The 20,860-nt window shown below is 54.9% G+C and overlaps 1 protein-coding gene across 2 annotated transcripts; it reads left to right on the top strand.

The window, feature by feature from the left end:
• Positions 1-413: 413 nt before the first annotated feature.
• Positions 414-20,015, top strand: CLTB (clathrin light chain B). 2 transcript variants are annotated; one of them, XM_045900784.2, is made up of 6 exons: positions 414-807; positions 6,279-6,325; positions 14,331-14,448; positions 14,682-14,793; positions 16,639-16,692; positions 19,553-20,015. In XM_045900784.2, exons 1-6 carry the CDS (start codon positions 621-623, stop codon positions 19,722-19,724), a joined length of 690 nt encoding a protein of 229 aa, XP_045756740.1. In that variant the 5' UTR covers positions 414-620; the 3' UTR covers positions 19,725-20,015. The 2 variants fall into 2 exon arrangements, with proteins under 2 accessions (XP_045756740.1, XP_045756734.1); XM_045900778.2 differs by lacking the exon at positions 16,639-16,692 and having other exon boundaries at positions 417-807.
• Positions 20,016-20,860: the final 845 nt, after the last annotated feature.

Below are 20,860 nucleotides of genomic sequence, written 5' to 3' on the forward strand. Positions count from 1 at the left end.
AAACTTGTAGCATGACTCAGGAGCAAGGTCTGCGCAGTGACGACCCCCTTGGTGCTCCACCGGCCAGGGCTGCCTGCCCGCGGTGGATAAATTAGGTCTTTCTCAGGCCATTTAATACTGAAGGGACATTTAAGGGGCCCAGCGTCTCAGTAGGGGCCCAGCCGGCTCATACACACTCTGGCGGTCTGAACTGTTCGTGCCCCGGCCACTTCGCCCTGGTCCGCTTGCCTCTAGACCCGGCGGGCGCTGTGCCTCGTCCTGGTGTCCTGGCAAAGAGCTAGCTGCCCCGGCCTCCGGGTCCCCGGGGCTGCGCCGCCGTCCTGCTGTCGCCCTCCTGTGGCCGCCGCGAGGCGACCTCCGGCCGCGCTGCGGGCCCCCTCCCTCCGCCGGTGACATCACCGCATTCCCGTCCCGACTCCTCCCGCCTGCAGCTGCAGTGACAGGCGAGCCGGGCCCGGTGGCGGAGAGGAAGTGTGGGGCCGCCGCGCCGAGTCCGTCCCAGCCGAGGCCGGCTCCCCGGGCGGCTCGGGTGACAGTGTCGCGGCCGCCGGGCGCAGCGCGGGGCACGCGCCGGGCACAGCCGAGCGCCAGGCCGACGCTTCAGCAGAGACGCGGGGAAAATGGCTGATGACTTTGGCTTCTTCTCGTCGTCGGAGAGCGGGGCCCCCGAGGCGGTCGAGGAGGACCCGGCGGCTGCCTTCCTGGCCCAGCAGGAGAGTGAGATCGCGGGCATAGAGAATGACGAGGGCTTCGGGGCACCTGCCGGCAGCCATGGGGCCCTCGCGCAGCCGGGACCCGCGAGTGGGGGTGAGTCAGTGCAGGGGCCTGGGAACTGGGGGGCCTGGGGCTCGCACCCGGGTACCTGGCGGCGCAGACCGGGCCTCGGGGCCCTGCGGGGGAACGACAAAGGGCCTGGTATGGCAGGTCAGGTGCAGGCCTGGGGCTGTGTTGAGAGGGACCTGGTGGAAAGGCGGAGGAATCTTCTTGGAGAGCTTCATCTGAGGCCCTGCCCGGGGCTGTGAACCTGGCTCTGCGCACAGGAATTTGTCAGGACATTTCAACCCAGGGCCAGCTCCACCACTGCCTGGCCCTGAAATCCGACACAGTCCAGCCCTCAGAGTCTCTCCTGAGCCTCCCCCTTGCCTGGTCGTCCCAGGCCCCCAACTAAGCCCTGCAGGTATGGGCAGAACACAGACCTCCCGGCCCCTCAGTCTTAGCTCTTCCCTACAGCTGGCAAAGCAGGGAACGCTGGGTGCTCCACGAACTCACAAACCTTCCCTGGGGGAGCACCTGCATCCTGCAATCACTGGGCTAGGCACTTTACTTACATTTAGTCATTTCATATGCATTGTCAAACCTATTTCAGAGGCGGCAAAACTGAGGCTCAGAAGGTACCCTACTGAAACAACTAGTAAGTGGCAGTGAGGATTTAACCTGTTTCTGTCGGACTCGGAACTGTCTCCGCCTGACCGCACTGTCTTCCATATGACTGGCTCTGGGTTAGATACCAAGGTGGGGGCAAAGGCACAGAAGTCTTCAGTCAGATGTGGCCCTGCCCTCCTGGGGTTTCTAAATGTCTATCAATGGTTTTCTAAAGGTGGGCCAGGGCTACTGTGGTTAGCTTTAGATCTGGGTTCAGGGCCTGGTCCCTATGATAGCATGTTTATCAAGGATATTCCTGTTCTGGTTCTGGCTTGAAAGGACAGTTTCTTAAAATATTTAGTTAAAGAGTGGATACCTTCATGGGCGCATCCAGAACACGCCATGCTTCTTGTTAATGTTGTTGTTTTGGTGGGGGTTTATGGGCCTGTTGGAATAAGTGATAGCTTATATTGAAAAAAAAAAAAGTTTACAAGTTAGGTTCCTTATAGTCATATTTGTATTTGTTCACCCTTTACTGAGTGCCTACTGTGTGCCAGGACCACTGGGGATACAGAAATGAATAAGACAATTTCTGTGGCTTGAGGAGCTTGAAGCATCTCTATACCCCTTGATATAAGAAATGAACAAGGCTTTCGTAACATCTAAGAAACTGGAGGCCCAGAGAGCCTGAGTGTCTTGCCCAAAGTCACACAGCCATGAGTGGCAGACCTGGGACTTGATCCTAGCTAGCCCTCCCAACTCTGGGCCCCACACTCTTTCAAATGCTGTAGCAGTCACCCTAGGACGTGATGGGCTGGACGGCTGGCTTTTGCCACCCAAGCAAGCCAGTGGTGGAGGGCTTCTGAAGCCTTCTGGATCCTCACACATCCCAGGGAATTCGAAGGAAATGCCTGCTCTATTCATTATTCACTAGTCCACACCACCTCTGTGAAACCACCAGCTTTCTCAGCCTGGCTTGGCCTGGAGGAGGCCCCGCTGAGAACTGATGTCAGAACCTCTTGAGAGAGAAGGGCAGGTAGAGCTTAGGCTGAGGGCAGCCAGAGGCCCTGGGAGTTGAGCAGGTTGTGGCCTCTCCCAGGACAGTGGGGCTCCAGGGGCTCACAGCCGGGATGGGGGGTTCCCTCTGTGGCAGGGGTGGGGGCACAGATTGACCCCAGACCGGAGAAGGCAGGGGGAGAAGCAGAGACATGGCCCTCTGAAGGTCTTCCAGACTCATACCTGCTGAAGCTGCAAAAGTTCAGCTGCCCTCCTAAGTGGGGCCTGAGGATCAGGAAAGTGTTATGGGATGGTGGCTCAGTAGGTGGCCAGACAGGATGGGATTGATCTGACCTTCCGAGGCCTACGTGGTGCTGAGCAAGTAATCTTCTCTGACCAGTGATGAATGCCAGAAGCTCTGATGGGGTGGAGAAAAAGTGCCTTGGCCTGCTGGGAGCTGGGAGAAGCTGGCTTCCGGAGCTTCGGCCAATCAACACCTCTGAGTCTGTTCTCCTAGTTGATGCCCCTGTGCTGAGTGCTCTGCTGTGGGGCTCCTGCTACCCCCGGGGGAAAGAGGTGTCTGGTCTAGGCCTGAGCCGGAGCCGCATTGAGTCTCTCCTCTGGGGCGGGATCTGGGGCCAGCAAGAGCAATGGACACTTTGTTTCCATTCATCAGCCTTGGGTAGGGCCTAGCAGGTTTACATTTTCGCACCCAGATTTCTGAGCCCCAGCCTGGCTGTGTCCCTGACTTGCCCAGTCAGTTCCTGGCAAGCCTGTTTCCCCTGCTGGGCCTCAGTAAGCTCCCAGGAATGTTCTGGACCCTGTCTGCCCTTGTTCCAAAAGAGGTCAGGAATCTGAGGGAAGCAACGCCCACGGGGTTATCCTTGGGCCTCATATCGGCTGTGCTCCTGTTCTGCAGGCCTCTGACTGTGGACGTAAGATTGTAAATGTGCAATAATCAGAAAGCACTGTGGGAACAGATACTCAGTTCTATGTGTGGGTGGGTGTGGATTCTCAAAGAGGCTGAAATTTCAAATCCAGAGGAATGTTCACGGGACTGAGAAACTGAGGCAGAGAGACTTTCTGAAGACCAGGGTAGGCACCAGGACTGTGGACCAGGGGCCCAAGACTGGTCTGGTCAGAGTGGGATGGGGTGGTGCTCCTTCCACTCCAGAAAGGCCCAGCATCCAGCCTGGCATCATCGTGAATGACACTGATAATGTTAGGCCCTGAGGAGGGGCCCCAGGAGAAGAAGCCCCTTTGCAGAAGATGCTGCCACTAAAACCCCATCGCCCCCTCCCCCCGACTTAGGGACCAGGCCACCCATGCAGGAGTAGCCCTAGGGAATGAGTAGGGATGACAGGAGACCGTCGGTCAGAATCAATCAGTTTGAAGATTTATATCAACCAGGGATTTCCATAAGATTAAGTATCCCTCTCTTCAGTCCCCAAGCTGAAATCAGTGTGGCCCTTGCTTGCAGCCCTATCTGGCTGGTAAAGGGGTACTTGTCCATCTGTAGGAAGCTCGTGTGGCTTCCGGGGGCTCTTTGCTGGGAGGCATCACAGTTTCCGAGAGGCCGTAGGCAGGCCTTGCAGGTCACGGTGGACCCCCAGAGAGCAATTCGTCTTGCATTTAGCCAGTACTCACTGCTCGCCTGTTCTGGGCAGGAGCCCTTAGGAACTGAATAGGATACAGAGCCTGGCTTGACAGGGAGTGCATGGCCCTTGGGAGGTCACAGATAATTGCATAAGAGGGTGGGGAATGCTATACAATATTGTGGGATATCCCAGAGGTGAAACCTTTCTTCAGTGCCTAGAGAAGTAGGGGAAGTAATGGAGGACTTCCCAGAGGAGGTGACTTGTGAACTGGGTCTTGAAGAATGACTGATTCAAAAGAGTATTCTTTTGAGAGAAAAGGGAGGAAGAAAGGCATGAGTTGCAGACTGGTGTGTTTGAGGAAGGAGGAAACTAGAATAGTTTTTTTTTTTTTTTTTAAGTTTATTTATTTACTAGAGAGAGAGAGAGAGCGAGAGCACACACATAGCAGGGAGTGGCAGAGGGAGAGGGAGAGACAGACTCTGCCCTGAGCACAGAGCCTGATGTGGGTCTTGACGTGCTTGATCTCACGACCCCGAGATCACGACCCCGGCCGAAACTAAGAGTTGGACGCTCAACCGACTGCACCCCCCAGGCGTCCCCAGAATATTTGTGAGAGGGACTGGTGGGAAGTGAGGCAGGAAAGTGGGCAAGGCCAGAGTGTAGAAGTTCTCATGTGCTATGGTCTGAGGTTTGAGGTACTCATTCAACAGATATTTATTGAGCTCAATTATGTGCCAGGCACTGTTTTAGATGCTGGGCGCTGGCATTGGGCAAGACAAAGTCCCTACCCTCACGAGGGGCCATTCAAGTGGGGAAGATAGATAATACGCACCTACACAAATAAACGTGTCAGGCTGTGGTAAGTACCGTATGGAAATACTGCAGGGGCAGGAGGGTGGGCTGGCAGAGCAGTAGGTGTCCCAGGGGACCAGGGAAGGCCACTGCTAGGACAGCGTTTGAGCAGAGGCTGAAGGGAGTGAGGGAACAGCCCATGTGGTATGGGTAGGAAGGCCTTCCAGGCTGAGGGAAAGTCCCTGCCGGTCCCCAAGGCGGGAGCAGACCCTATAGGCCACCATGGCCCATGGGAGGTGGGTTTCTTTGTCATTTGTTTTTATTATATTTGTAAGCAGAGGAGTGACGTAGGTAAGTGTATGCCTTACAGAATGTCAGCCCTTGGCTTTTGGTTTGAAAGAGGGTTGAGAGAGGGTGAAGCTGGAGTCAGGTCAAAGGCCTGCGAGCGGACAAAAGCCATCCGTTCTTTTTCTGATGCTTTTTTTTAAAGATTTCATTTATTTATTTATTTATTTGACAGAGAGAGAGACAACGAGAGCAGGAACACTAGCAGGGGGAGCAGCAGGGAGAGGGAGAAGCAGGCTTCCCGCGGAGCAGGGAGCCCGATGCGGGGCTCGATCCCAGGACCCTGGGATCATGACCTGAGCCAAAGGCAGACGCTTAACCGACTGAGCCACCCCGGCGCCCCTTTCTGATGCATTTATTGATGTTTATCTAACACATAAGTTTCTGAGCTCTTACTAAGTAGCGGGTACTGTGCACGCGTCTGGGGAAGACACTGGTGAGGAGCAAGGACCCAGGTATGGTCTTCTAGGTGTTTGCCACCAACAGGGCCGACAGACTGGACAGGGGACAGAGAGCAGAGGACAACTTTGAGGGTCACCGTTGCAGCAAAAGCCACAGGAATTTGTGACTAATTAGCTGTCAGGGAAAGGGACCGGGAGGAGTCACTGTTGAGGGCAAAAGAAAATCCTCTGGGAGGAGCGGAAGGAGGAAAAATAGGGCAGGTGCTGCCTGGTGGGGGCTGCAGGTCCTGCTCTCCCAGGTGGAGCCGTTGCTCAAGGCACTGCGGGGACAGGCAGGGACGCGCTGGGCCCCTCTTCTTAGCGCTTACAGACACCGCCCTGAGCCGACAGCGTCTCTGCCTGCTTAGCAGGCGCGGGCTCCACACACAGGCCATTGCTAGCCGTGGCCGAGCGTCGACTACGTTCAGGTAGGTGAGGGGCTGTTACTGGCTGGCTGGCTGTTGGCAACCACATAGCCTCTCTGAGCCTCAGTTCCAGTATCTGTAAAATGGGTGGATAACTTCATCACAGAGTTGTGGTGAAAAGCACATGGACAATGGCTGCGAGAAATCTTTGTGAACAGTCACGGCTTGAGCCCAGCTTATTTAGGTATCCAGTATGTCTACATGGGGAGGGGCTTGTGCCTGGACACAGACAGAGGGTGGCTCAGGGTGCTAATGTAAGACCACCTGTGCTCGCTTTAAGCTGAGCAACGAGTAATGCCATTTCTTTGTTCTCTTTCTAGCTGGCTCTGAGGACATGGGGACCACGGTCAATGGAGATGTGTTTCAGGTAAGCAAGATTCTGTCATAACAGCGGTAGGAACTGACAGCCTGGGTCTCAGTAACTTATGGCCCCATCATTGGTAGGATTAGGGCTCCAAGTTATTCTATTCATTATGTCTGATGCATTGGGATGGGAACATAGCCATGGGTTTTGACATATTTTTCTTTCCTTCCTCCCTTCCTTCCTTCCTTCCTTCCTTCCTTCCTTCCTTCCTTCCTTCCTTCCTTCCTTCCTTCCTCTTTCTTTCTCTCTCTCTCTCTTTCTTTCTTTCTTTTCTGTCGTGTGGGGAAGGGCACGAAGAATAAGGACCACTATAGACAGGGATTGATGGCATGCAGCCTCAGGTTGCCCATGGTGATGTCCAGCAAGGAGAGATAAAGTGGCCCACGGCGGCATGGTGCACGCTGGGCCCTGCACGCATCTGTGCCACTGGTGGAAAGCTGGACTGAGTGGCCGTGTCTGAGCATTTTTTTTTTAAGATTTTTTAAATTTTAAAAAAATGTTTTATTTATTTATTCATGAGAGTCAGAGAGAGAGAGAGAGAGAGGCAGAGGCAGAGGGAGAAGCAGCCTCCCCACCTAGCAGGGAGCCCGATGCGGGACTTGATCCAGGACCCTGGGATCATGACCTGAGCCGAAGGCAGACGCTTAACCATCTGAGCCACCCAGGCGCCCCTGTGTCTGAGCATTTTAAGTGCAGGTCTTTGATCCAGAGATTCCACTGCTTTGAATCTTCCCTAAGGAAAGAATTGGACAAGGACTCCCAGATTTTTGCAGGATTATTTACAAAAGTAGACAAACTATGTGGTGAGCATAGCATAACATAGACGGAAGTTGAGTCACTATGTTGTACACCTACAGTTAATGTAACATTGTATGTCAACTGTATTCAAATAAAAAGTTAAAAAAATAACAGACAAACTGAAATGACTTAAGTGTCCAGCATCAAGGGCCTGGGTAGGTAAATTGGAAAACCATGCTGTTGTTCAAAAGAGCAATCAGAGCTTTCTGTATTGACATGAAAAGATGCCCACAATATATCAGGTGGAAAAGTCCCTTGCAGGATAATATGCACAGTGTGATGCAGTTTTTTTTATTTTAGAAATATGTTTGTGCAAAATATCTGAAAGGATGTGCACCAGCTGTTAACAGTGGTTAAGAGTGGTTAGCCCCGAGGTAGGGGGGTGAGATAAGAAAAAGAAAAGGCTTTCACTTTCACTGGATTGTTTTAAAATTCCTCATAATGGGGGCGCCTGGGTGGCTCAGTCTTTAAGCGTCTGCCTTCGGCTCAGGTCATGATCCCAGGGTCCTGGGATCGAGCCCCGCATCGGGCTCCCTGCTCAGCAGGAAGCCTGCTTCTCCCTCTCCCACTCCTCCTGCTTGTGTTCCCTCTCTCACTGTGTCTCTCTCTGTCAAATAAATAAATAAAATCTTTAAAAAAAAAAAATTAAAAAAAATTCCTCATAATGAACTTATACCCACCCCACCCCCCACAACACCTAGTAAGGATATTTCTAGTTAGACTACTTCTTTCTGTTCCCACCTCCTCCTTCCCCACATTTATACACAAATGGGTTTAAGAATCCTTACACTGGGAGAACTTGGCCCACAGATGGCATCCCCAGGACCCTGCAGATGGAACAGTCCCCCCCACCCATGCAGTAAAGTCTTCACTGGATGAGGCTTTATTCCCACTGGACTGGGTCAAAGACCCTTGACCCCTGGGGCTGCAGCTTCAGGATCTCCTGAGCCCCACCCTATTGGGGCGCTGGCCTCCCAAGTCCTCAGTGGGGAATAAACAATACTTTCTTATGTAAGAGGGATAGGCTGGTACCTTACACGGGGAACCTAGCCAAGTCCCGTTTCTGGAAAATTACTCAACTATCAGCAAGCTAGAAAAGTCAGTCTTTAGGACTTTCGGAGCTTTGTGTCTCCTTAGGCCTGAGAGCACCCAGTAAACAGTATTTATTCCTGTACAATTCGGTAGATCATGGAGACCCAGGCTGCCCCTGTCCTGGGCACACTCAAAAGGACTTCACTTGACCCAAAAGGTCTATGTCCTAAAGTGCACCTGGAGCTGGAGATACACTTAGAACTGCAGAAATAGCTAGAACACTATGAGCAAGATAATATTTCCCCTGGGCGCCTGGGTGGCTCAGTTGGTTAAGCGACTGCCTTCGGCTCAGGTCATGATCCTGGAGTCCCGGGATCGAGTCCCGCATCCGGCTCCCTGCTCAGTGGAGAGCCTGCTTCTGCCTCTCTCTCTGCCTGCCTCCCTGCCTACTTGTGCTTTCTCTCTGTGTGTCAAATAAATAAATAAAATCTTTAAAAAATAAAAATAAAAAAAAAAGATAATATTTCCCCTTTCTGTAGGTTAGGATCTTGAGGCTTCTCCGTCCCCAACCCCCCAGCCTTACTTTTTATTTGGTGGATATAGGAAACCCCGGGGCCTCCTTCCCAGTCTTAGTGGGAACTCTTATTCTCACTGCTACTAATAACCCATATATGTTTATTTGTAAATCATTTCACTCCATGCCATCCTAGAATCCTTACAGGCAGGGGAGGGGTCATGAATGAGGTGAGTCACTGAGGAACTTAGTGGCAAAGCTCAGGTTCTCCTAGATCTCCTGCCCCTGATCTGGTGCCCTCTCTCCCATCCCTTGTGCTGGAACTGGCCTGCCACAGTGGTTGGATCTTAGGCAGAAAGCCCCTGTAGACTTTTTTAGGATTGACCATAGACCAGGGTGTGGTTCATGCTGAAGGAGGAGGGTGGGGGGAAGCCTTGCGTGGACATGCCCAACACTTTCAAGGGTCCTGGGCAGAGCTCTCTGGCTACATTCTTATTCTTTCCTGGCAACCTCTGGGCCACAAGGGTGTCCAGCTATAAACCTGGTCCTCAAGGCGTAAGGATGTCTGCCCACAGCTATTCTAGTCCCATCTGGCACTGCCAGGGACACGGATAGAAGGCCCCTGCAGACTTCCCTCCTCCTGCACAAACTCTCTCTCCCCCCACGCACTGCCATCATCCCCCTCTGAGCTACTTAGAGGAATCAACAGCTCAGCTTAGCTCAGCTTTAGCTGGACAATCCCAAAGACGGATATGCCTCATCCTCCTGGCTGTCTCTGGCGTCACAGCACATCCTTGGCCAGCCTGCCCCACGGAAGCTCTCATGGTCATGTCCAGCACAGGGGTCCCTCAGCAGAGGGGTGCCAGGGAACTGGACCAAGATAAGCGTGGCCTGACTGTAGCCTTTTGGTCCTGGCCATTCCTGCCCCCTTCCCTGTTGAGCTTGGACGGGCGGGGGCGGGGGGGGGGGGGCGGTGCTCAGAGCATTCCTGCAGCCACTGGGGAGCCCGCCTGGGCTGCCAGCCTGTAGCTGACCCCCAACCTCACCGCTCACTGGGGGGGACCGGGCCAGGAAAATTAGTCCAGCAGGGCCAGAGAAGAGGAGCCAGCAACCCGCTTCTCAGGACTCAGCGTGCCGGCAACACCGCGGTGCGCTTTCTGGTCGGGCCGGAGCACAGGCCGGTGTCCGCGGGGTCTGCCGGCTGACAGTGAACCGCGGGGTCGGCCTCGCTGATCGCGAACCGCACAGCCCCGCCGGCCCTCACCTGTGCGCATCCTCCGCAGCTTGCAGGGGCCCCACTTCATCCTCGGAGAGCAGTGGGATGTTGCCTCCCCCATTTAATAGGCCGTGAGACCCAAGGAGCCCAGGGAGAGCACTTCTCAGAGGTCACACATGCAATGCGTGGCCGGAGGGGACTTTTCCGCCAGCTCCCATGCCGTGGGCGCCGTGCTCTGTGCTCGGGGCGGTGGATGTGGCGGCAAATCCGCCACTGTTGTCCTCAAAGAGCTGGCTTCTGACAGAGGGCAGAGACCTGGAAAGAAGTGATGGCAGCGCAGGATGGGAAGGGCTCAGATACAGGCGTGGTGTCAAGCGCTAGGGGTCCGAGCTCTTAACAATGCGTCAGGCATCACCCAAGGGCTGTAAGCGTGTTAGCTCGCTTCATCCTCCCAACACCCCCGTGATGGAGGTTCTGTCTTTATCCCCATCTCACAGACCAAGAGCAAGATGCACAGGGAGCTTTAATAGCTCGCTCTGGTTCCACAGCCGGGAAGGGCTGGGACTTGAACCAGGCTCCCGCGCCAGGTGCTGCGCTCAGTCAGGGAGTGCGACAGGGAGGGGCTGCTGGAAGTGGGTTTCCAGGCTGCCCAGGGGCACGTGGGTGGTCTTGGCTGATAGGAAAGCATGTGCCAAGGTACAGAGCGTCAGGCACTCTCTGTGGGCCTTGCCTGGAGCCTGCGGCCTGCTGCAGACAGTGGTGTGCGGGGGGAGCGCAGAGAGGCCAACGCTGCAGGGCTGGTGCGATGGGAGGGGAGCGCCCCCCGCCCCACCCCCGGGCACGGCTCCCAGCCAGAGCCGCTAGTGGGCGGCCGGCCGATGCACAGGTGGAGGAGGCTCGTCTGGCTCGGCCGAGCTTCACACCCTGAGCCTTGGGCATGGCCACCTCTGGGCACAGTGTGCTTGGAACTACACTGAGCGATGCTCCGGGATGTGTGGTGCCCTTGGATGTGCGGTGCCTCTGCTCCGGGGAGTCCAAGTGGCTCCTCGAGGCTGCTCCTGCACCCAGGCTGGGGTGCTGTGATGGGCTGCGGCAGAGGAGTTTGGATGGAATCAGTAAGGCCTGGGCTTCATTTGTGGCTCTTCCCAACCAGAAGGGCTTGGGCTACTCTCTTGACTGCTCTGAGTTGATTTCTCACTTGTCAAAAGGGGATAAGAGGCCCTGCCCTGCTGTCCCCACAGGGCTGTTGGGGAAAAAAAGTGCTCTGCAGCCCAGGGACGCTTCTTGTAAGTTCCTGGCCGGGCTACTAAGTGAGCCGAGGGGTGGCAGTGTGTGGGTGTGAGAGATGGGGGATGGGGCAGGGGGCACTTGGAGGAGCGGGCACCGTCTCTAATCTTGGGGAAGTAGACTTATCAGGGAGACAGAGAGTGTGTCACAAATCACGTGATGCTGAAGTGACTTTTGTCCCTGCTGAGCTATGTGGCCAGCATGTTTCACACCCAGGAATTCAGCTGGAATCTCAGCTCTGCCAGTTCCCAGCCCGGTGACCTTGGGACTCTGGAGCTAGAGTTTCTCTACCTGTAAAACACAGATGATAAAACCCATCATGTAGGGTTGTAAAGATCAAAGAGATCAGTTTAATTGTGATTCCTCTGCAAGTTTTAAAGCACTAAAACCTGGGACTCTTAATTTTAGGGTAGGCTTTATGGGTATGGTGGGCCTGAAGGACACCAGTGTGACAAAACTCCTGCCTAAGAGACCCTTCTCCAGCTCACATCCCCCACCCCTTCTCCTCCCATGCCTGGAAACATCGCTGTACTCAAGTTTCCCAGAGGCACTGGCCCCACAGGGTCCTTACGCTTCCAGTTCTGGTCTAAAATGGCCTCTCCCTGTCTCTTCCCATCCTACTCTGCCCCCAGACTAGAATTGTGTCCGCCCTTGTCTCCGCTCTTTACCTGACTTGTGTTATAGTGCGTACCCCAGCCGTGGTCCTCATCTGTGAGAGACTCCCTCTGCCAAACTCCCGGGGGACAGGTTGTCTTTTTCATCCCTGTCCCTAAGCCTGAGCATATGCTCATTCATTCAAGAAATGTTCTAGAGATCCTCCTACAGCCAGGCCTTCCCTGTTCTAGATTCTATACAGAGACACGGAGTCTCAGTCCTTATGGGGCTCACTTACTTGGGGCTGGGGGGGGCGGTGGAGACAGATAGTAAACATGTAAACATGGCATTTCAGATAGCCGGAAGTGCCGTGAGGAAAATGAAACACAGCACCTTAATAAGCACGTATACACAGAAGTAACTGCAGTTGTCTGCACATGGCATATCCTATAGGATTGGGTGGGGGAGGCCTGGTGGCCTGGCCTCAGGACAGGGTTGTTCCCGGAAGCGGGCAGGGTGGGGCACACTCAACATTAGTGATCAACTTCTGTTTTCCAGATTAGAGCCCTGGAAGGGGCCCTCGGGTGTGGTGAGAGGCTGTCTAAATTGAAGTGTAATTCTGGGCCAGAAAGAATAGGGCCGTGCTCCAACCGTCCCACCCAAGGGTGGGCCTGACCCCAGGGAGGTGCCAGGCTACACACCCTGCCCTGGGCCCGCCCTTCCCTCTCCCCCCAGACACGGGGAGACGGCAGCCCTCATGTTCCTGCTGCGTGCTCCTTCACCCGGGCTGCCCACACCCCTTTGGGCAAACGTTTACCCAGCACATCTGGCTCCGGGGATATGCGTCCATGCATACAGTGCTTACTGAGCACTGATGTGTGCCAAGGACAGTGGGGAGCACCCCTGGGCAGAGGGCGGCACCGGACACTGTCTCGTGGGGACAGGACATTGAACACCAGTGTTACTGAGAGTTTTTTTTTTTCTTTTAAAGATTTTATTTATTCATTTGAGAGAGAACACAAGTTGGGGCGAGGGGGCAAAGAGAGAGGGAGAGGGAGAAGCGGACTCCCTGCTGAGCAGGGAGCCCGATGCAAGGACCAATCCCAGGACCCCAGGATCATGACCTGAGCCGAAGGCAGACGCTTAACCGAGTGAGCCAGCCAGGCGCCCCTGTTGCTGACGGTTTTGATGAGTGCTTGAAGGAGGAGCACAGGGAGTGATGAAAGGATGGGGCAGGGGTTCAGAGGCTATACATAAGGTCCTGCTCTGCCCACCGGGAGCTCCGGGTCCAGCAGGGAGACTTGTGCAGAAGGTGAAGGGGTGTGGAATCTGCCGAGGGGGGTGGCGACTCTAGAGGGTGGAAGAAGATTTCATCAGCTGAAGAGGGGAGGAGAGGGCACCAACTGCAGCTAGAGTGGGAGGAGCCAGACGCCCGGGGTGGCAGGAGTGTGTGGGGTGTGTGCTGCTGGAATGTGTAGGCGCCGAGTGTCAGAGGGGGAGTGGCAGGACATGGGGCTGGACTGGAAAGGGTCTTTGGCTTTGCGAGACCACAGGGGGTCACAGCCTTGCTGGGTTGAGCTCTCAGCCCCCAGCACTTGAAGTCCCTAGCTCTGGCAGGCCGCCTGGGGAAGTGGGCAGAGCCCCGGCCTGGGAGTCAGAGGCCTGGACGCCCGCCACTACATCATGCCATCGCTCCTGGCCTCAGTTTCCTTCCCTGTAAGATAAGATTGAGTAATAATTCTAGCTACCACTCACAGAGCCATTACTCCACACCAGGCCCACTTCTAGATGTCCTACAAAGACTGTCATGTCAAATCCTCACAACAGCTCTTAGAGGTAGTTTTATTATTATTCTCATTTTTGGATGAGAAAACTGAGGCCCAGCAAGGTTGAGCAACTGGTCCCCGCTACACATGCATCTAGTAAGCAGTGTAGGTGGGATCTGAACCCAGACAGCCCAGGTTCACCACTGTGCAATCTCAGCCACGGCCATCCTGCCCGTCCCAGGGCTGCTCATTCACCTAGCAGATGTTTACTGAATATCTTCTGTGTGCCAAGCACTGTGCTGGGCAAAGGGGACAGAGCGATGAGCAGGCTAGACAAGGACCCTGCTGTCACGGAGGCAGAGAGTGGACAAGCAAACATAAAGTGAGGTCATTTCGGACTGTGTAAGTGTTAGCAGGTGAATAAGGCTGCAGTGGAGACTTTACTAACAGGGACTCACTGTGTGCCAGGAAGTGTTCAAGGTTCTGTACATTTTTAAATCCATTTCCTCCTTCCGTCAGTGTGAAGGGGTGGCTGCTCTTATTGAGCCTGCTTCATGACCAGGAAGGTGAGGCTCACAGGGGCCGCGTCACTCGCCCCGGTCCCCCACGGGAGAGCGTCGCTGGCGAAGGCACAGCGAGTATAAAGGCAGGGATAGTCACGGGAGGCAGCAGGTGGGAGGCTGCTGGGGACGGCTGAGGCAGCCACACGTGGTGGCGGGGGCGGGGGGTCCTGGTACTCAGCAGCAGAGGTGACAGGGCGGGTACGCAGGCTGTGCACACCGCTGTGTGTTTGCGCCCTAGGAGGCTAACGGTCCAGCAGATGGCTATGCGGCGATTGCCCAGGCCGACAGACTGACTCAGGAACCCGAGAGCATCCGCAAGTGGAGAGAGGAGCAGAGGAAACGGCTGCAGGAGCTGGGTAAGGGCAGGGCTGAGGCTGGGAGCGGCTCCCAGCTGGGTTGGCTGTTTGGGACATGTGGGGGTGGGGAAGCCTTAGGGTACAGGACCCCCACTCGCACCGCCTTAATGTGGGTATTGGCGAGGATGGGCCCTGAGGCTGCCTGCCAGGGGGCGGGGGGAGGAGTAGCCAGGCAGCTGTGTCCTCACATTCCTACTGCGAAGCTGCCACTTACTCTCCTGTTGGGGTCACAGATGCTGCCTCCAAGGTGACAGAACAGGAGTGGCGGGAGAAAGCCAAGAAGGACCTGGAGGAGTGGAACCAGCGTCAGAGTGAACAAGTCGAGAAGAACAAGATCAATAACCGGTGAGAGGAGCTATGGGGACATGAGAGGAGCTATGGGGACGTGAGGGGGCTATGAGGACATGAGGGGAATTATGGGGACATGAGGGGAATTATGGGGCCATGGGGGGAGTTATGGGGACATGAGGGGACTATGGGGACACGAGGGTGGTTATCGGGACATGGGGGACTATGAGGACATGAGGGGACTATGGGGACATGAGGGGAGTTACAGGGACATGAGGCCATGTGGACAGTGAGAGAAGTTAGGGGATGGGGACTGTCTTGAGGAGGGATGATTTGGTGGCAAGAACACAGAGGCAGGAGAAGCTGAACCCCTCAGGGCTGCTTCCTCAGTTGCTGGTGGTACTCAGAGCCATCAGGGGTGGAGCACTGTTGAGCTGTCACCTCACCAGGATAGAGAGAAGCAGGTTCTGCGGGCAGCAGAAGAGGTCTCAGGACCTCGGCATGGGAGCCAGACTGCCCCGGGCCCAGCGGTTAGTGTCACAGAGAGCACAGGCCTGGCTGGGAGTGAAGAACCAACCTGGGGACAGGATTTTACTGCTTGTAGAAATGGCAACACCTCAGCCCAGAGACGCTAAAGGATAAAAGGAAGTTAGTGGCCTGTATAACTGAGAAGGCCAGGGGTGGGACTGTAATACTAGGCTCAGGGGCTCAGACAAAGTCAACTGGCATTCATGTTTACTGTCTCTCGATGCTGCTTTCCCTTCTGGTCCTGGAATGGGGCAGGGCGGGGGGGGGGGGAGAGATGGCCACCATCAGCTCCAGGCTTCTGCTATATTCTTTCCGTAACCTCTGTGAAACTAGCATCTTGTCCCAATAGCTCCAGCTGAAATCCTCGACCTGACCCTTACTGGTTTGGTGTGGGTCCTGTGCCTGTCCCTGGCCCAGTGACTGTACCAGGGGAGGGACTCTCAGATGGACCCAGCCTGGGCAATAGTCCCATTCCTTGGGTTGTACATGGGGTCGGTCTCACCCAAACCACAGGGACTGAAGTGGGGCCAGCCTGACCCTGCCAATGACAATCAGGGTGCCCTTCCTGGGAAGAAGGGGGATGGATGCTGGGCTGGCAGACACTGGATGCCCACTAGAGAGCACGTTCAGGGAAATGGTCTCAGACCACTTCGGAGACTCTGGCCAGCAGCTCTGCCTTTGAGGCTGTGTCCTTCAAGGTACCTGGCTGGCCCGGAAAGGCAAGGCTGGCCCTGGGAAGCTGCCGCACTTCTGTTCAGGAAGCTGCTGTGGGCCAGGCTCTGGGTTGGGCGCTGGGGAGACAGAGTGGGGAAGGACCCAGTCTGTATCTTTGAAGAGCTCAGAGGAGAGAAGCACACATGTGCAGGTGAACTCACCAGTAGGCCTCTCTAGGGGAAGGCTGTGGAAGCAAGGGGTGTGGGTGGGGGAGGGACCTCTGTGTCTAGGACCTGGGCTTTGAAGGATGATTAGAAGTTCATTAGGGCAGGGTTGGGCGAGAATGTTCTAGACCAGGGAACAGCATAATATGAAAGGCTGTTGTGTCTTGGGCACCAGGGAGTGGTAGGGAGAAGGCAGGAAGGAGGGGTCACAGGTGGAGGGCCTCCAATAACAGGGCTGGACAGAGGGGGGCGGTGAGGAGCCTCGGAAGGCTCGTGAACAGAAGTAATATGATCAGGGCAGTTTTAGAAAAGGCACTCAAGCCCGTGGAGGATCCCTGCTCTCCTCTCTGGGTTGTGGATAGTTGCTAAGACTTACAGGACTATGCTTCCTAACGCTCTCCAACTGGAGGTACTAATGCTGTCTCCCTTTCTCTTTAACCCTCTGCCTGTCTGTCTTGCCATCTGTCTTCCCCCACCTAACCCTTTTCCCCTCAAGGATCGCTGACAAAGCATTCTACCAGCAGCCAGATGCTGATATCATCGGCTATGTGTACGTGTCTTTGCTCCTCTGTCAGGGGGAGTGGGAGAGGGCGAGGGCCCCTCTGTATGCCTTGGGTGTCCTGCTTGTGGGGTATAAATGAGTGTGGCCAGGCGGGGGCTGGGGCTGGGGGCGGCAGGGCAAAGATCAGAGCAGGAGGTAGTGCAGGCACCCACCTTCGCCTCTATCCCCGCAGCAAGTGTTTATTGAGCATCTATTCTGCCTGAAGGCAGCTTTGCTAAATCAAAGCAGAACACAGAAAAGAATGCACTGGCCATCCCAGGTGGGAGGGGCAAATGGCAAACAGCCCAACTCCGTCCTTCTGAGATGCCTCTTAGGGCTGGGAGGTGGGATGAAGGAGTCTTCCGTTGAACAAAACATTGAGTGCCAGAGGCATAAAGAAGAGACGCTCCCACGAATACCCCCATCCTCTACTCCTGCCCCCAAGCGCACTGCTCCTCCTCAAAGCTTCAGCCCAAGTTTGGCCACCAGATCCTGCCTAGAGCACCGTGGGCCTCTCACATGTTCCTGTTTGGGGGCTAGCCAGGACTGTGCCTAATCTGGATTGGAGATGGCAGATGGTGCCCCGGTTGATGGGTAGTTGACAGCCTGGGGGGGGGGGTTGGCATGGTGAAGGGGAAGGAAAAGCAGTGACGACTGTGTGATGTCTGCCATGAGCATGTGTGCCAGGTATTTGCTGTTCCTCACTCTGGGGTCACCCTCTGCAGGCCTCTGATGCTGTCTAGGCTGGCATTTCTCTCACAGAGCACAGGACCCACTAGAGAAACAGCCTTGTGTTCCTTCCTTCTGTCCACTTTGCCATCTGTCCGGTACTTACTGGGACTTGCCCAATGCCAGTGTCTGTTGGAACAGGAATAAGCCATGGCCTGCCCCACAAGTTGCTCATGGTCAGGAGAGTGTTGTCCTAAGGGCCGTGTGGAAGGGCACACCGAGCCCTGGGAGCCGCTGTCTGCTGGGGGAGCCAGGGCAGGCTTCGGAGAGGCGGGACCTTCAGCTGGACCTCACAGTGTAAGAAGGGATGAGCTTGGTGGTGAGGGCAAGAAGAGGACCAGGGCAGCCTCCGTGAGTGGGGCGCGCGGCTACGGGGATGGCTGGGAGCTGAGGACAGGAGGCCAGCGTGGGGCTCGTTGCAACATGCCTGGTGGGCCAGGTCTGCAAGCTGGGACGTGATCCTGAAAGCAGCAAAGATCCATAGGAGGTTTCAGACAGAAGAGTGGGGATGACAGGAGCGTCGGTGCTGGGGAATGTACCATGTAGGGGGTTCAGTGCTCTTGTTGCACTTGAGGAGATAGCACCAGGGGGTCCTGAAGAAGGGAAGAGTCTAGACCAGTGCTTCTCAGACTTTTCTGTGCCTTAAAATCACGGGGGACCTTGTTCAAAGGAGATTCGGATTCAGCAGGGCTGAGGCGAGGCCATGATTCTGCATTTCCAGCAAGCTCCGTGGCGACGCTCGAGCTGCCGGACCACACACCACACACTGAACAGCCAGGTTAGAGGACAGCCTCTTGTTGACCTAACAGGGACGGCTCCGAAGACAGCACCCCTCAGCGCCCCCGCTCATCCAGCTCGCAGTGCCTTACTCTTTCCCAAGCCTGCACACTCTTGCCACTTTGTTAGAGTCTCAGGCCGGTGAGACGGATCAGCAAGGTGGAGGCTCTGCTCCTCACTTTTTAGGTTAGGAAATGAGTACACAGAGGGAGAGCCAGGTCACCTGATCCAGAGCCAGCTCACCCTTGGCACAGCCTGTGGGGATCACTTGGAGAGCTCCCTGCCTGGCATGTGGCAGAGCTGATCCTGTTTGAGATACGGAAGGGGCCACAAGGAGAAAGGGGCTTTCCAGGGACCCTTGCTGGCCAAATAGGACATAGACCCAGCCCTCTCCACTGAAGATCTTTTATTGTTTTTCTCTTAATGAGTCCCACATTTGGGTTTGTCCTCTACATTGTATTTCTCCATTGTTCCTTAATCAGTGGCTTCTGTAACTGTCCACCAGAACTTCTGATGAAGAAACCACCAGTTTTCAGCCTAACTTGATTCCAACCAAAAGCAGAGACTCCCATGGAGTATTCCCCAGGCTGTGGCTCCATGGAGATAAGTCATTCTGGGCTAAAAAGAGCTCTACAGTCAAATATACTTGCAATGTGGTAGATTCTATCTGCATGTTACAGTCCACCTAGGAAGTTCAGGATGCACATTAGCACATTAAAGGCTGTAAAATTTTGTTTTGAAGATCCTCCTTAACTGGATTTTCCATGTGTATTTGACCACAACCCTTTGCTGGAGAACATGTATAGAGTCCACAGAACACTGAGGCAATGCTGAATCACGTACTTCAGTTAATAAGGTGGTTGGTTAATGTCCTACCTCTGCTAAGTTTTTGGAATAGCTGAGGTACTGCATTAGTTCCTCCAAGGGTCTTTAGGTGTTGGGATTCCCAGGTTGGGAACTCTTGCTGGAAAGGTAATGAACAGAGTGCTAGGCTGGGCAGGGGTAGGGGAGGGGGAAGAGGCTACTTTAGCTAGGGTGGCAAGGGACAACCTTTCTGAGGAGGTAAGACCTACATTCAGACCTGAATGAAAAGAAGTGGCAAGCTATGAGCAGGTCTGAGGGAAAGCATTCCACGAAGAGGTGACAGCAAGTGCAAGGGCCCTGAGGCAGGACCAAAGTAGGCTTCCTCCGATGCCAAGGCTGTTCCTGGGGGCCTGAGGTCACAGGGCACAGGGCTAAGAACTCTGGATAGACTACCCCGGAGTAGGCCAGGCAAAGCAGCCTTTCTCAGTGGGAGCAGAGCATCACTGATTCAGGGGAAAGGAAGACAGCAATGAAACCTCTGTCCTGTCTCTACCTGCAGGGCATCTGAGGAGGCTTTCGTGAAGGAATCCAAGGAGGAGACGCCAGGCACAGAGTGGGAGAAGGTGGCTCAGCTGTGTGACTTCAACCCCAAGAGCAGCAAGCAGTGCAAAGACGTGTCCCGCCTGCGCTCGGTGCTCATGTCCCTGAAGCAGACGCCGTTGTCCCGCTAGGTGCCTGTCACAAGCATGGCCACAAAGCATGGGCTGGGCCTGGGCACAGGAGGAGCCGCTGCTTCGGCCAGGATTGGGGCACAGCGCCTCCAGCAGCTGCTACCCACAGCCTGTTCTGTTCCTCCCCATCTCCTGAGGCTGGGAAGGGGAACCCTCCCCCCTGTCACCCCATTCCCTCCTGGCCCTGTGGCCCAGCCCCTCACACCTCCTCTCGGTCCACAAAATTGTGACTGTCCCTCCTGATGTATTTTTTTTTTCTTGGCTTAAAGGGTGTGTTGTTAACTCTTTTTACACTTATTTATTATCATTCTCATTTCTCTGGAAGCCATAACTGGTGTCAGGGCTCAGTTTGTGCTTAGAATTTTCCCAGCTTCGTGGCCTTGGGAGAAGGTGAGGCTATCCCCCTGGAAATTGTCCCAGCTGGAAGGAGGTGTCCCAACCTGTGTATGTCTGCTGCCCCCCTCTCCAGGAGGAAAGACAATCTCTAATGGAATGCTTTTGCAACCCTGATCCTTTCTGATCCTTCAATAAGCCTGTGATTTAAGGATTCTGTTGTCGTCGTCATGTAGCCATGGTCACCAAGGCTCCCAGACAGTCAGAAGTTTTAAGTGGGAGGGAAGAGGCAAGACCAGAGGTTCCCAATGGTAGCGCCCTCTAAGTCCGGGTCGAGGCTGGTGAAGGTAGCTGCTGCCAGACTCCGTTCCTTGGGTTTGGCCAGTACCCTCTGGATGTGGAAGGCTCACCGCTCTCCCTCCTTCAGCTGTCCTCCACCCTGTAGATTTGGGATAAATACTCAGTGACCACACCTTCTTATTCAGCAGAAGTTGCAAACAGGCTGTGTTTAAGCCACTGTGACCTGCACAATGTTTAAAAAGATTTGAGTAACTGCCAACTGTCTTTATTTTCCTAGAGCTGCCATAACCAAGTACCACAGTGTCTGGCTTAGAACAACAGAAACTTACTGTCTCACCATTCTGGAGGTCTGAAGTCCGAAATCAAGGTGTCAGCAGAGTCACAGTCCACCTGAAGGCACTAGGGAAGGATCTGTCGTACAGACTTCTCTCCCAGCTTCCGGCAGCCTCAGGCATTCTGTGACTTGTAGGTGCATCACTACAATCCTGAGCTGATCTTCACAT

The sequence above is a fragment of the Mirounga angustirostris genome, unplaced genomic scaffold, assembly GCF_029215605.1.
Source record: "Mirounga angustirostris isolate CCGP_5_RB_7025 unplaced genomic scaffold, mMirAng1.0.hap1 SCAF_7, whole genome shotgun sequence".
In the NCBI taxonomy this organism is placed as follows: Eukaryota; Metazoa; Chordata; class Mammalia; order Carnivora; family Phocidae; genus Mirounga; species Mirounga angustirostris.